This window comes from Giraffa tippelskirchi, chromosome 12, assembly GCF_054371585.1.
Source record: "Giraffa tippelskirchi isolate mGirTip1 chromosome 12, T2T-mGirTip1v1.2.pri, whole genome shotgun sequence".
In the NCBI taxonomy this organism is placed as follows: Eukaryota; Metazoa; Chordata; class Mammalia; order Artiodactyla; family Giraffidae; genus Giraffa; species Giraffa tippelskirchi.
Window position 1 is genome coordinate 23,894,674 of NC_137286.1, and position 15,435 is coordinate 23,910,108.

Sequence of the window (15,435 nt, forward strand, 5' to 3'; positions counted from 1 at the left end):
TGTGGGTTATTTGTTGTTTTTCCCTTGCTGCTTTTAATATTTGTTCTTTGGGTTTGGTCTTCGTTAATTTGATTAATATGTGTCTTGGGGTGTTTTGCCTTGGATTTATCCTGTTTGGGACTCTCTGGGTTTCTTGGACTTGGATGGCTATTTCCTTCCCCATTTTAGGGAAGTTTTCAACTATTATCTCCTCAAGTATTTTCTCATGGCCTTTCTTTTTGTCTTCTTCTTCTGGAACTCCTATGATTCGAATGTTGGGGCATTTTACATTGTCCCAGAGGTCTCTGAGGTTGTCCTCATTTCTTTCTATTCTTTTTTCTTCCTCTCTGCTTCATTTATTTCCACCATTCTATCTTCCACCTCACTTATCCTATCTTCTGCCTCAGATATTCTACTATTGGTTCCCTTCAGAGTGCTTTTGATCTCAGTTATTGCATTATTCATTACTTATTGACTCTTTTTTATTTTTTCTAGGTCCTTGTTGAACTTTTCTTGCATCTTCTCAATCCTTGTCTGCAGGCTATTTGTCTGTAACTCCATTTTGTTTTCAAAATTTTGGATCATTTTTACTATCATTATTCTGAATTCTTCTTCAATTAGACTCCCTATTCCTCCTCTTTTGTTTGGTTTGGTGGGCTTTTAACATGTTCCTTTACCTGCTGAATATTTCTCTGCCTTTTCATCTTGTTTAGGTTGCTGTGTTTGGGGTGGCCTTTCTGTATGCTGGAAGTTTGTGGTTCCTCTTTATTATGGAGGTTCCTCCCTGTGGGTGGGGTTGGATGAGTGGCTTGTCAAGGTTTCCTGGTTAGGGAAGCTTGCGTCGATGTTCTGGTGTGTGGAGCTGGATGTCTTCTCTCTGGAGTGCAATGAAGTGTCCAGTAGTGAGTTTTGAAGTGTCTATGGGTTTGGTGTGACTTTTGGCCACCTGTATTTTTGTGCTCAGGGTTATGTTCCTGCTTTGTTGGAGAATTAGCTTGGTATGTCTTGCTCTGAAACTTGTTGACTCTTGGGTGGAGCTTGGTTTCAGTGTAGGTATGGAGGCTTTTGGATGAGCTTTTGTTGATTAATGGTCCCTGGAGTCAGGAGTTTTCTGGTGTTCTCAAGTTTTGGATTTAGGCCTCCTGCCTCTGGCTTTCATTCTTATTCTTATAGTAGCCTGAAGACTTCTCCATCCATGCAACTCCAATGATAAAACATCTAAGTTAATGGTGAAAAGATTCTCCATGGTGAGGAACACCCAGAGAGGTTCACAGAGTCACATGAAGAAGAGAAGAGGGAGGAGGGAGATAGAGGTGACCAGGAGGAGAAGAGGGGAAATCAAAAGAGGTGAGAGCAGTCTAGCTAGTAATCAATTCCCTATTTGCTCTCCACAGTCTGGAACACTCAGAGAGGTTCACGGAGGTCCATAGAGAAGAGAAGAGGAGATAGAGGTGACCAGGAGGAGTGAAGGGAGAGTCAAAAGGAGAGAGACCAATCTAGCCTGTGATCAGTTCCCTACATTTTCTCCACAGCCCGGAACACCCAGAGAGTCACAGAGTTAAGTAGAGAAGAGACAGGGAGGAAGGAGATAGAGGTGACCTGGGGGAGAAAAAGGAGAGTCAAAAGGGGAGAGAGTAATCAAGCCAGTAATCACACTCCTAAGTAAAAATGGGTACCTAAGATTGGATTCTTAAAGGTACAGAATTGATAACAAATACCAAAAAGCAAAGATTAAAAATCTAGAGTAGAGGGTTAGACTATCAAAAATACAATATTAAAAAAACAAAACAAAATTGCAAAAGTTATATTAAAAAAATATGAAATTTGCTTTAAAAATAGGGTCTTTTTTTTCAAGATAATAGTAGGTTTTAAAAATGAAAATTAAAGGAGTAATAAAGAACTTAAAAACTAAAAAAAATTTAAAAAATTAAAAAATGATAATAAAATATATCTAGTAATTTCTCTGAAGCTGTTGAGGGCAGTGCGTGGTCAGTTCAGTTTCAGATAGTTCCTTGTTCCACCTTATACTTCTTCTCAAGGTCTATAGGTCCCTTCCAATGCAGCCAGTGCTAACTACAGGGTTTTAATCTGTTGCACCTGTCACTTCCAAAGCCATTCCCTCTTCTTTGTTTATTTTGGCTTCCTCTGTTTGCAAGTCTCTTCAATATCTAACTTCCTCCCTGACACAAGGGGGCAAAGGTGGTCATTTATTTAGGCTCACTTGTTCAATTGTGTTGCAGGTAGGGAGGAACACTGTAAACAAATATCACTGGCATGTGTGGGGAGTGCTCGCAGTGTCTGGGCCACACTGGGTTTGCCCCCACTCACGGCATGTGTGCTTTCCCCATCTACACTGCTCAGGCTCCAGGTTGCTCTGCAGGGGAACTATCTAAAGCGGGCCCTGGGTTATGTACACTTCCCAGATCTACACTGCTCAGGTTCAGGTTCTCCGGTACTCCACAAAGGCACAGACTCAGTTGGGCCTGTGTTTTGTGCCCTTCCCAGGTCCGAGAAGCTCAGGCTACCAGGTGCTTGGTGAGTGCACTTTTCCCAGCTGGGTGGTGCATCTTATCACCTCCCCCGTCTCAGCCGCTCGGTTTCCTGGGTGCGCAGTGGGAGCACCGTCTCAGGTGTGCTATGTGTCTCCTCTAGGGGGCTGATCTCTGGCTGCAACCCTCCTGGTGGATGTCAACCACCCAGGATCCCAGGAAGACTTGGTTAATAACTGAGAGCCTGCTCGCAGTTTGGTGGAGGATGCCATCTCTGGGGGTGAGTTTGCCCCTTGCCTTCCAGCTCTGGCTGTCACCCTCCTGCCTCTGCCAGGGGATCGGCCAGTCCACAGCCAGCTAGCTCTCCTCTGATATTCACTCAGTCCTTTGTTCTGTGAGCTGCCCTGCAGTGCCTTAGGTTAGAGCTTTTCGTGGGAAAGTTCTGTCTCTCTCTTTCCTCTTTTTTTTTTTTTTTTTTTTTTTTTTACATCTCTGGCTATCCCACTGTTTGGGTTGCTATCTTACGTTAGCTCCCTCAGATTGCCCTCAGGGCATTCAGGCCCGGTCCTTACTCTAAGCAATGCAGCCTGTGCCTTCCTGTTCAGCCTCTGCTTGCTGGTGGCAAACGTGAGCGTCTGGGCTACTTCTCCACTCGGAGTTGCTGTTAGGTGCATAATCTGTGGGTTTTATTTATTTTTTCCTGCCAGTTATCTTGCCCTCTGAGAGTCCAAAACTCCCCACAGACCTGCTGGTGAGAGGGTTTCCTGGTGTTTGGAAACTTCTCCTCTTTTAAGACTCCTTCCCCTGGGCGGGTCTCCATCCCTAACTCTTTTGTCTCTCTTTTTATCTTTTATATTTTGTCCTACCTCTTTTTGAAGACAATGGGCTGCCTTTCTGGGTGCCTGGTGTCTTCCGCCAGCATTCAGAAGTTGTTTTGTGGTATTTGCTCAGCATTCAAATGATCTTTTGATGAATTTGTGGGGGAGAAAGTGGTCTCCCTGTCCTATTCTTCTGCCATCTTAGGACCGCCCCACCACATCTTCTTGATCCATTCATCTGTTGATGGACACTTAGGTTGTTTCCATGTCTTGGCAATTGTAAATAATGCTGCTATAAACGTTAAGGTGCATGTATATTTTGGGGTTAGTTTTTTTTTTTTTGGCATTGTCTTTTTAAAAAGGTATTTTTCCTACTTTTTGTAACAAAGCAGTCATGAACGGTTTGGGATTGTGGCTATGAGATGGGCATTTGAGACTTGTTCTTCCTTTCTGTAAGGATCATATGTTAGTGGGCCAGCTAGTGACCTCATAGACAGAGGCCTGAGGGCTTCAACGTAGGAGACTAGAATTCTTTAGGACAAGTTCTTGTCTGAGGTTGTCTTTAAGTCTCAGGGCTTTCCTGTTACCCAGCTGGTAATTCTCAAGCTCTACACGAAAGCCAAGAACAATATCTGGTAGTTTTGATTTGGCTACGGGGATGCCCAAGTGATTTCTTCCTTCCTTTCTTGCATTCTCCCTCCCTCCCTCTCTCCCTCTTTCTCTCTTCATTCTACCATGGTTTGATTATCAAAGCAGAAAAATTTGAAACTGACATAATGCTCTTATCTAACCTATAGGCTTTCAGGACTCTCTTCAGAGAGCAGAAAATAATGGGTAGAGGAGAATCTATGTTCTCTGAAGTGGTTTGCCTTCTCTGTCTACATCCTAAGGTTGAGTCACAGGTCTTGTCTTAGGGAAGGACTGGAGAAAGTGAGGCCATAAGATTCCAGGGCACTGTCAGCATCAGGGACCTCTATGTGTGTATCACAGAAGAGATGGTTATGTCCTGGAACCAATCAAAGACTCAAAGGCCTGTGGGATAGCTTACAGATTACCTGGACTAAGAAAGAGTTTAACTTCATTTTATAGGCAGGTAATAGACCCACAGGGTTAAGTAGCTTGCCCAAGGTCACAAACTTTGTGTCCATCAGTTCTATATAATGTGACTTGAAAGTAAAAAACTGCTCAAAAGTAATCCATATTGACACTCCTGTATTCTGGTGGGTGTCATCCTGGCCAGCTGTCTACCTAATTTTAGCAAGTGCCGTGGCTAGAACTTTTCTGAAATTCTCTTATCAAAGGGGAGCTGAAAATTTGCTTTTGCTGGTTTGTGTAGTCATTCATTCTTTCATTTTAATAATACATATTTTCTGATTTTTTTTTTAGACTTGAGTCCTACACATACTCTTTTATCAGCACAGGTTGCCTTTTTTAAAAAAAAAAAGGTTTCTGTGTAAATAATTAGGCTGGGTTTTCTTTGGTTACATGTTAGTTTGAAGGATGCACCCTAATTAACTTATTTGGACTCCTGTGTTTTGTAAGCCTCCTAGAGCACCCATTTCTACCCAGATTAATCCAATCTATTATGTTAGTGTTTCCCAAACTGATAAATAATCACCAAGGACACTTGTTATACATATTTAAACACACCCTGGCCTTGAAAACCAGACTCTCCACATGACTGAAAAGCCAAAATTTTAACAGTTTAACATGAATGCAAATTTTGGAAAATGATGATTCTGTGTTAGTTTTGGGAGTTTAACTCTCTGCTGGCATCTTCATCCCAAATCCTCTTACACGTGGATTATCCCTAGGCTCTGAGAGCAATGCCAACACAACTTCTTGGTCTACAGCCAAATCACTGGAATAAATATACAGCTTCCTAACACAGGCAATTCATCAACATGCGGGTGTCTATTCTGAAAGGGAGAGGGCTCCTCAAGAAGATTAGGTATGTGTATGCCAAGTCACAGTACTTTATAGTGACAGTCATTCTTCACGAAATGCAGGAGGAAATGGGTGGTCACTTCTCCATGCTACCACTTCAGAGTTGGGTGACAAAGGCAGTCAGTCCTTTGGTCATCAAGATCTGTTGACCAGAGCACTTAATCAAACACCAAGGCTGATTCAATGACACCAGTAGTTCAGTGTTGCTCTGAACAGACTGTCATCCCTGTTGGGATTGCTTATCATCCTGTTTGCCTTCCTTTCTTACCATGAGGGTTGTCTGCTTCAGCCTCTCATGAATTTACTCTTTTGATTTCCATCTCTTATCTTGGAACATCTTGCCTTTCCTTCTTTAACACTTAAAACTTAACAAACGTGATTATTAAAGTGAATGATTACTCTGAGCAAGGCACTGTGGGGTGGTGGAGCAGGATGGAAATCTACTAAGAAAAATAAATACTTACTCAGCCAAGTTGTCGAGGCTATAAAAATGCTTAAGCAACAGTTCCTTCTCTAAAGGAACTGAAGTTCACTAGGGGGATAAGACAAATAAATAACCCTTAAAACTTGGCAATGTGAATAGCCAAGAAAAGGCAGGTATAAAGCAAGCATTTTTGTTGCAGAAATTAACACAGTTTGGTACTGATGTAGAAACAGATATATTAATGAACTTGAATAGTGGGTGTAGAAATAGTCCAAAGCATATAAAAATAGTTAATATTTGATAACAATCTCATTTCAAATTGGTGAGGAAAATATTGATTAATCAATAAATTATAGTGGGACACCTGTCAAGACTCCTGGAAAATAAATTCAGCTGAATCCTTACCTCACTTCTTACATCAAATTAAGAAGAGACATTAATTAGGAATTCATAATAGAATTACAAGTGGCAAATAGGCAAATAAAAAATATAGTTCAATAATAAAAGAAATGTGAACTAAAGCTTTCTTTTTGCCTATGTGGTTGAAAAATGTATTTTTTTAATTGGTAAAATGCTCAGTAAGATTTGCTTTAAATGGAGTATAAATTGGTACATACTTTCAGGAACAACTTGGAGATATCTGTTTAAAATGGGAATGTGAATTTTCTGTGATTCAGAAAGTCTATGTTTATAAAATTACAGGTTTTAAATAACTGTGAAAAGGTGTACAAGGCCATTCACTGCAGAACCATTAATTACTATATGAAATGCTGGCAAAAGTCAATAAGGTTAAATCGATTATAGTATATTCATATGATAGGATGCTCTGATCTGATGTGAACTGTGATGGGTATTTGCTTAATTGAAATTTTTTCAATGGAAAAAGCATAAAAATTGATAGATACATACCTTAAGCAAAATTTTCACTGAAACTATCTAAATTTGAATTATTCATTAATCTTTTGCTAAGACAAGGTTTCTTTGAATAAGGGTTTTTGCTGAGTACAGTTCTCTTCACCTTGCTTGCATAAGCTACACCTACGATGTCACTTTTCACTGGCCCAATTTTGTCTCCTTCCACCTCACTTAAACTGGCCTCTTCTCTGTTACTCCAGGTGGTAAACTTTTTCCCATTGTACAGCCTCTGTACTAGCTATTCTCTCTTCTTTCCTTTTCCTGCCTCTTTGCATTAGTGGCTGTTTTTCGTTTCTAAAAATTAATTAGCTAACTATTTTTTATTAAAGTAGAGTTGATGCATAATATTATAGAAGTTATAGGTGTACAATAGAGTGATTCACAATGTTTAAAGATTAAACTTCTTAAACAGTTATTATAAAATATCGATTATATTTTATAATATAAGATATATTATTTTAATATACAGTATATTATAAAATATATATTTTGTTGTACAGTATATCCTTACAGTTTATTTTATACATAATGATTTGTACCTCTTAATCCCCTACCCTATATGTTGCTTCCCCACTTCCTTCTCCCCACTGCTAACTACTAGTTTGTTCTGTATATCTGTGAGTCTATTTCTTTTTTGTTATATCCACTAGTTTGCTGTATTTTTTTGGATTCCACGTATAAATGGTATCATACTGTATTTGTCTTTCTCTGTCTGACTTATAGCACTTTACTTAAAACCCTCCAAGTCCATCCATGTTGTTGCAAATCGCAAAATTCCATCTTTTTTATGACTGAGTAGTATTCCATTGTACATTGTGTACCACATCTCTTTTATCCATTCATCTGTTGATGGACACTTACTTTGCTTCCATATCTTGGTGATTGTAAATAAGGCTGCTATGAATGAAGTACATTTATCTTTTCACATTAGTATTTTTGTTGTTTTCCCCAGATATATAGTGGATGGCTCTTCTTCATATTTTCAATTTCAATCTAAATGTCACTTCAAGGTCACCTTCTCTGATGACCCTCCTATATTGCAGTTAGGACAATTTTCCTTGCGAGTAACAGAGATTTTAGTTTGAAATGACTTATATTATAAAAAGGAGGTTTATTGTTTCACTTAACTAAATGATGTGTCATAGATCTGGCCACAATTCAAGCAAAATGATGAAGATCTGTTTTCCATTTTTTACTCTATTTCCTTAAAGTCAGCATGATTCTTCTCTTCTTCCCAGAGACTGTCAACAACTCATCCAGAGTCTGGAAATTGAGTCAAAAATACATATTGGCCCAATAATCCTGATATGAGTCTTGTGCTTATTTATCTTAGGTCATTTTTGCAGAAGCAGAATCCAAGTTAGTGATTCAGGTGGTAAGAGCTCTTTGAGAAATACCTGTGAGATATCAAATACCTTTCAAACTACAGTAGTATAAAACTAGAAATCATTAACAGTGGAAACACTGGAAAATGTGTGGAAAGTAAACAATACATTCTTAAACAACCAATGAGTCAAAGGAGACATCAACAGGAAAAAAATTTTAAACTATTTTGAACCAAAGGAAATTGGAAACACAGTATACCACAACTTATGGGATGCAACAAAATTCTAAGATGTGAGTTTATAGTGATAAACACATTAAGAAAAAAGGAAGATCTTAAGTAGAAAAATCTAACTTTATACCTCAAGGAACTGGGAGAAGAAGAACAAACTAAGCCCAAAGTTAACAGAAGCTAAGAAATAACAAAGATCAGGCTAGAAATAAATGAAATAGTGACTAGAAAAATTGGCAAAACTAGAGCTTTTTTTCTCAAAAAATAAATTGACAAACCTTTAGGTAGACTAAAAAAGAAAAAAAAGAGTCAAAATCAGAAAAGACTCAAAATCATTACAACTGATGCCACAGAAATACAAAGGATCATTAGAGATTACTATGAACAATTCAGTTCAGTTCAGTCACTCAGTCATGCAAGTCACTCTTTGCAATCCCATGGACGGCAGCGTGCCAGGCCTCCCTGTCCATCACCAACTCCCAGAGCTTGCTCAAACTCATGTCCATCGAGTTGGTGATGCCATCCAACCATCTCATCCTCTGTTGTCCCCTTCTCCTTCAATCTTCTGCCTTCAATCTTTCCCAGCATCAGGGTCTTTTCCAATGAGCCAGTTCTTCACATCAGGTGACTAAAGTATTGGAGCTTCAGCTTCAGCATCAGTCCTTCCAATGAATATTCAGGACTGATTTCCTTTAGGATTGACTGTTTGGATCTCCTTGCAGTCCAAGGGACTCTCAAGAGTCTTCTCCAACACCACAGTTCAAAAGCATCAATTTTTCAGCACTCCGCTTTCTCTATGGTCCAACTCTAACATCCATACGTGAGTAATGGAAAAACCATAGCTTTGACTAGATGGATCTTTGTCGGCAATGGACAATTATATACCAAAAAATTGGACAACCTAGAAAAGATGGATACATTCCTAAAAACATACAACCTACCAAGACTGACTCATGAAGAAACAGAAAATCTGAACAGACCAATAACATGAAAGAGATTGAATCAGTAATCAAAAATTCCCCAACAAAGAAAAACTGTACATCACATGGCTTTACTCATGAATTCTGTGAAACATTTAAAGAGGAATTAATATCACTCCTCAGACTCTTCCAAAAAACTGAAGAGGAGGGAACATTTCCAAGAGAAAATAATGGAATTTTTCTGCTTCCAGGGTGGCTCAGTGATAAAGAATTCACCTTCCAGGCAGGAGACACAGGTTTGATCCCTGGGTCAGGAAGATCCCTTGGAGAAGGAAATGGCAACCCAATCCAGTATTCTTGCCTGGAAAATCCCATGGGCAGAGGAGCCTGGCAGGCTACAGTCCATGGGGTCGCAAAAAAGTCAGACACAACCGAGTGACTAAATAGCAACAGCAGCTAGTATTCCCAAGTATTTCACAAGGACAGTGTTACCCTGGTACCAAAGCCAGACAGGGATGCTACAAGAGAAGACAACTATAGGCAACTATCCCTGATGATCATAGATGTAAAAAAATCCTCAACAAAATACTAGCAAACCTAATCAGTAGCACATTAAAGGGATCATATACCATGATCAACTGGGATTTATCCCTGAGATGCAAGGGTGATTCAACATATGCAAATCAATAAATGTGATATACCACATTAACAGAATGAAGGATAAAAATCATATAATCATCTCAATAGAGGCAGGTAAAGCATTTGACAAAATTCAACATCTTTTCATGATAAAAATATCAATAAATTAGGTATAAAGGAGTGTACCTGAACAAAATAAAGGCCATATAGACTTGTCATATATACAAGCCAACGGCTAACATCATACTTAGCAGTGAAATGCTGAAAGCTTTACCTCTAAAATTAGGAAGAGAAGGATGCTCACTCTCATCACATCTATTTAACATGGTACTGCAAGTCCTGGTCAGAGCAGTTAGACAAGAAAAAGAAGTAAAAGGCATCCAAATCAGATAGGAAGAAGTAAAATTATCTCTTTGCAGATGACATAATCTTGTATATAGAAAACTCTAAAGACTAATAAAATAAGCAAATTCAGTAAATTTTCAGGGTACAAAATCAACATACAAAAATCAGTTTCATTTTTATACACAATATGCTATCCAAAAAATAATTAAGAATGCAATCCTATTTATAATAGTATCAAAAAAGAATAAAATACTTAGGAATAAGTGTAGCCAACAAGGAGAAAGATCTGTACATTGGAAACTATAAAATGTTGATGAAAGAAATTGAAGAAGGCACAAATAAATGGGAAGATATTCAAATGTCCTACTCTTAGTTATTGTTATATCATCCTGTTTATTTCCTTCAGAGCACTTTCCATCATCTGTAATTTTGTATATTTATTTATTTATTGTCTAACTACTGGAATGTAAGTTCCATGAGGATTGGAACCTTATTTCTTTTGTTCAGTGTTGTAACCTGAAAATGTATTGGCATGTTTGGTATGAAATTTGTTGACTACGTTGCAGATGGAACTCTAAATGCGCAAAGGCACAGGGATAGGAAGGCAAAAAAGTGAGTAGGTAAGGAAGAAAATCCTAGACCTGTCACTTTCAAATTATAGTCCCCCCAGCCAGCAGTATTAACATCATCTGGGAGCTAGTTAGAAATGCAAATACTCAGGGCCCGCTCCAGACCTAATGAGGGAAGAACTCAGAAATCTGTTTACCAAACCTACTAGGTGATTTTGAAGTACAACATAGCTTGAGAACCACTGCTCTAGAACAATCTGACCTAAAACATGGGATTTACAATAATTTAGGACTACATTACCATAATAGGGCAATATAATAAATTTTAACATAGTGAGTAACCTGTATATTATTAGTTTCTTTTTACTTCTCTGAAATATAATCAAGAAAAGAAAGAAAATGTCTTCATCTCTTGTTTTAAGAGACATTTGAACAGACACTCTTGTTAGTGGTTGGGAGGTAGGAGTGGATGAGCTAATATATTAGGATTTTTCAGGCGAAGAGGGGATGTGCTACTCTAAGGACAGTCCTGATTATTCACATCCTTCCCCTCATCCACACCAGCTCCTTGTCCTGTACACCCAGAGTTATTTATTTTTTTATTTTTCAGTTTTGACTGTGCCTCATGTCGGACGCGACTGAGCGACTTCACTTTCACTTTTCACTTTCATGCATTGGAGAAGGAAATGGCAACCCACTCCAGTGTTCTTGCCTGGAGAATCCCAGGGACGGGGGTGTATGGTGGGCTGCCGTCTATGGGGTCACACACAGTCGGACACGACTGAAGCGACTTAGCAGCAGTAGCAGCAGCATGGCTTACAGGATCTTAGTTCCCCAACCAGGGATTAAACCCAGGTCATGGCAGTGAAAGCACCAAGTTCTAACCAAGGGACTGCCAGGAAATTCCCATTATTATTTTTAATAATCTTGTTTTTTGGCGTGGTTTTAATTTTTAAACATCTTACTGAATATAGGGTTAATTTCTGCTGTACAGCAAAGTGATTCAGTTACGTGTGTGTGTGTGTGTGTGTGTGTGTGTGTGTGTGTGTGTATTCTTTGTCATATTCTTTTCCATAATGGGATATGGATATTGAATATAGTTCCCTGTACTAAATAGTAGGACCTTGTTGTTTATCCATCCTATATATATGCTAGTTTGCATCTGCTAATTCCAAATTTCCAATATTTTCCTCCCCACCCCACTCTCCTCCATAGCAACCACAAGCCTGTTCTCTGTCTGTGGGTCTGTTTCTGTTCTGTAGATAGGTTCATTTGTGTCATATTTTAGATTCCACATATAAATGATATCATATGGTATTTGTCTTTCTCTTTCTGACTTACTTTACTTCATATAGTAATCTCTAGGTTCAGCCACATGGCTGCAAATGGCACTATTTCATTCTTTTTCATGGCTAAGTAACATTCCTCTGTGTGTGTGTGTGTGTGTGTGTGTGTGTGTGTATTTCCCACCAATAGTATAAGAGGGTTCTAGTTAGTATGACCATTTTAACAATCTTAATTCTTCCAGTACAAGAGCATGGGATATCTTTCCACTTCCTTGAATCATCTTCAATTTCCTTTATTCATGTTTTATAATTCTCAAAATGTAAGTCTTTCACCTTGGTGAGGTTTATTCCTAAACATTTTATTTTGTTTTTGCCGCAAGAAAGGGATTGTTTGTTTACATTCCCTTCCCGATATTTCATTGTTGGTGTAAAAAATGCAAGCAATTTTATGTTAATCCTGTTTCCCACTACCTTGCTAAATTCTTTTATCAGTTCTAGTTGTTTTTGTGGGAAGCCTTTGGAGTTTTCTATTTATAGTATCATGTCATCTGCATATAATGAAAATTTTACCTCTTTGAATATCTTTTACCAATTTGAATGCAATTTTTCTTTCTTTTCTTTTTTGTCTAATTTCTGTGGCTAGGACTTCCAGTGCTATGTTAAAGAGAAGTAGTGAGAGTGGACATCCTTGTCTTGTTTCAGATTTTAGCAGGAAGGCTTTCAGTTTTTCAGCATTGAGTATTATATTGGCTGTGAGTTTGTCATAAATAGCTTTTATTATGTTGAGATATGTTCCCTCTATACCCACTTTGACAAAAGTTGTTATGAATGGATGTTAACCTTTATCAAATGCTTTTTCTGCATCTACTGAGGTGATCGTGTAGTTTTTGTCTTTTCTTTTGTTGATGTGGTATGTTACATTTATTTGTGTATGTTTAACCATCCTTATGACCCTGGGAAGAATCCATCTTGGTCGTGGTATATAATCTTTTTTTTAATGTGTTGTTGAATTCGGTTTGCTAATATTTTGTTGAGAATTTTTGTATCTATATTGATCAAGGATATTGGCCTGTAATTTTCTTTCTTGGTAGTGACTTTGGTTTTGGTATTAGGGTGATGGAAGCTTCATAGAGTGTCTTTGGGAGTATTCTTTCTTCTTCAACCTTTTGGAAGAGTTTGAGAAGGCTTGGTATAAGTTTTTCTTTGTATGTTTGGTAGAATTCACCTGTGAAACCACCTGGCCCTGGATTTTTGTTTGTAGGGAGTTTTTAAAAATTACTATTATAGAATCTATTTCACGTCTAGTGATTGGTCTGTTCAAGTTACCTATTTATTCTTGGTTCAGTTTTGGTGGGCTGTATGTTTCTAGAAAGTTGTCCGTTTCTTCTAGGCTAGGTTGTGAAATTTGTTGGCATGTAATTATTCATAATATTCTCTTATGTTTTTTTAATTTCTGTGGTATCAGTTGTGATTTCTCCTCTTTCATTTCTTATGTTGTTTATTTGGGTCTTTTCTCTTTTCTTCTTGGTGAGCCTGGCCAGAGGTTTGTCAATTTTGTTTACCCTTTCAAAGAACCAGCTCTTGGTTTTATTGATTTTTTTTCTATTGTTTTTTGATCACTATTTCCTCTCTGATATTTATTATCTCCTTCCTTCTAATGACTTGAGGTTTTGTTTGTTCTTCTTTTTGTAATTCTTTTAGGTGGTGGGTTAAGTTGTTTATTTGAGATTTTTTGTTTGTTTGTTTCTTAAAGAAGGCCCATATGGTATAAACTTTGTAAGAACTGCTTTCGCTGCATCCCATAGATTTTGTATGGTTGTATTTTTCATTGTCATTTGCCTCAAGATATTTTTAACTTTATTATTTGATTTCATCATTGATAGCATCGTTTCAGAAGTTTCAGAAAGACTGCAAAGAAAGTACAGAGATTTCTCATGTATACCACCACACCCAGTTTCCCCTGTTATTAACATCTTTTATTTGTATGGCACATTTGTCAAAATTAATAAGCCAATATTTATATACTGTTATTAACTAAAGACCATGCTTTATTGAGATTTCATTAGTGTTTATATAATGTCCTTTCTCCTGTTCTAGAATCCTATCCAGGATACCACATTACAATTAGTCATCACATCTCCTTAGACTCCCTTTGGCTGTGACAGTTTCTCAGACTTCTCTTGGTTTTGATGACCTTGACAGTTTCAAGGAGTGCTGGTTGGGTATTTTGTAGAATGTCTCTCAACTTGGATCTGTCTGATGTTTTCCTCACAAGTAAACTGGGGTTATGGTTTTGAGGAAGAAGATCCCAGAGGTTAACTGTCATTTTCATCACATCAGATCAACATGATTTATCACTGCTGATGTTGACCTCGATCTGGAGCCTCAGCTGGGGTAGCTGGAGAAGGAGGATGGGTTTATGAATGTTACACAGGGAGGGTTTTCAGAACTTGACATTTATGTAGATTTTGGGAGGACGGTTGGAGTTGAAGGAAAAGGAGAGGGAGGAGCTGATGGTGGTGCCCTGTGCCAGGAGCCTCCCTGCATACCCAGCCAAACCCTGGTGAGAGAATAGGGTGGAGTTTCGGGCCAGGGAGGCTCAGGGAAAATGTTTGGGCATCTCTGCTCAGGCTGGGCCAAGGGTGGGGGCTTTTCTGCTTTGCTGTGGGCTGAGCTGCTGTCTTCATAGACATGGGGCTTGTCCAAGGCGATCATTTACACTCCCTGCAGCAGCATCCCCTTCCTGAACAAACACAGGAGGGCAGCTTGGAAAAGCACAAATATGATGACTGAAGCCCTGTTCACCTTGGCTGGGTAAACACTGCCTGGGAGTTAGACATTGTTTTCCCCAGCTTTCTTAGGTGCCAGGGCCTGTGGGGAGGTGATTTCTCTCATGACAGCCACACCCCAGGTTGTTCTTTATTAGTCACAGCACATGCTTCCCTCTGCTTGGTTATGTTCCCCTGATGTTCTGCACGTCCCACTATCCAGCTGTAAGTGTTTACCCTCCCTGGGGCTGGTTGGACTGAACAGCATCTCGTGCAACTCGTTCTAAAGGAACAGCTGGGAATCGGGTTTAAATTGTGGATTTTCAGCACGACTAAGTTAAAAATGCCTTAGACACTTTTGTTTATGGGTGCCAGGGAGAACATGCAATGAAAGGAGGAAAAAGTGTGTTAGTGTGTTTCATTTAAATCAGAAGTTCCGTCTGCTTCCTTCAGAAGTCACTGGTGTCCCAGTGATTTTTTTTTTTTTTTTTTTAATGTGAGAGCATCCTGTTTGGAGATGAGGGCATTCAGTGGCTCATTCTGGCTATTAAGAAACAAAAACACAATTGCTTCTTAAGGGGTGGAGGGATGGCATTCATTAAACAACTGTTCCTAGGCCTAAAACTCACTCAGAATGTCAATATCAAGTTCAGTGTCACGTGATGAAGGCAAGGGCTTTCATCCTTTCTACACAGCTATTTAACCCTTTATTAGGGTAAAGGAGAGCCACAGGATAAGAAATAATCTCCTCTTTCAAACAGGCTCGGTTATCAAAAGACTT

The 15,435-nt window shown here is 38.7% G+C and overlaps 1 protein-coding gene across 2 annotated transcripts in view; it reads left to right on the plus strand.

The window, feature by feature from the left end:
• EGLN3 (egl-9 family hypoxia inducible factor 3) overlaps positions 1-15,435 on the plus strand; it is a 457,661-nt gene that overhangs the window by 292,924 nt on the left and 149,302 nt on the right. For both annotated transcript variants that reach the window (XM_081547999.1, XM_081548000.1), the window contains one exon: positions 2,632-2,748. In XM_081547999.1, the coding sequence (XP_081404125.1) occupies positions 2,632-2,748 (117 nt within the window). The remainder of the gene's footprint in view (positions 1-2,631; positions 2,749-15,435) is intronic.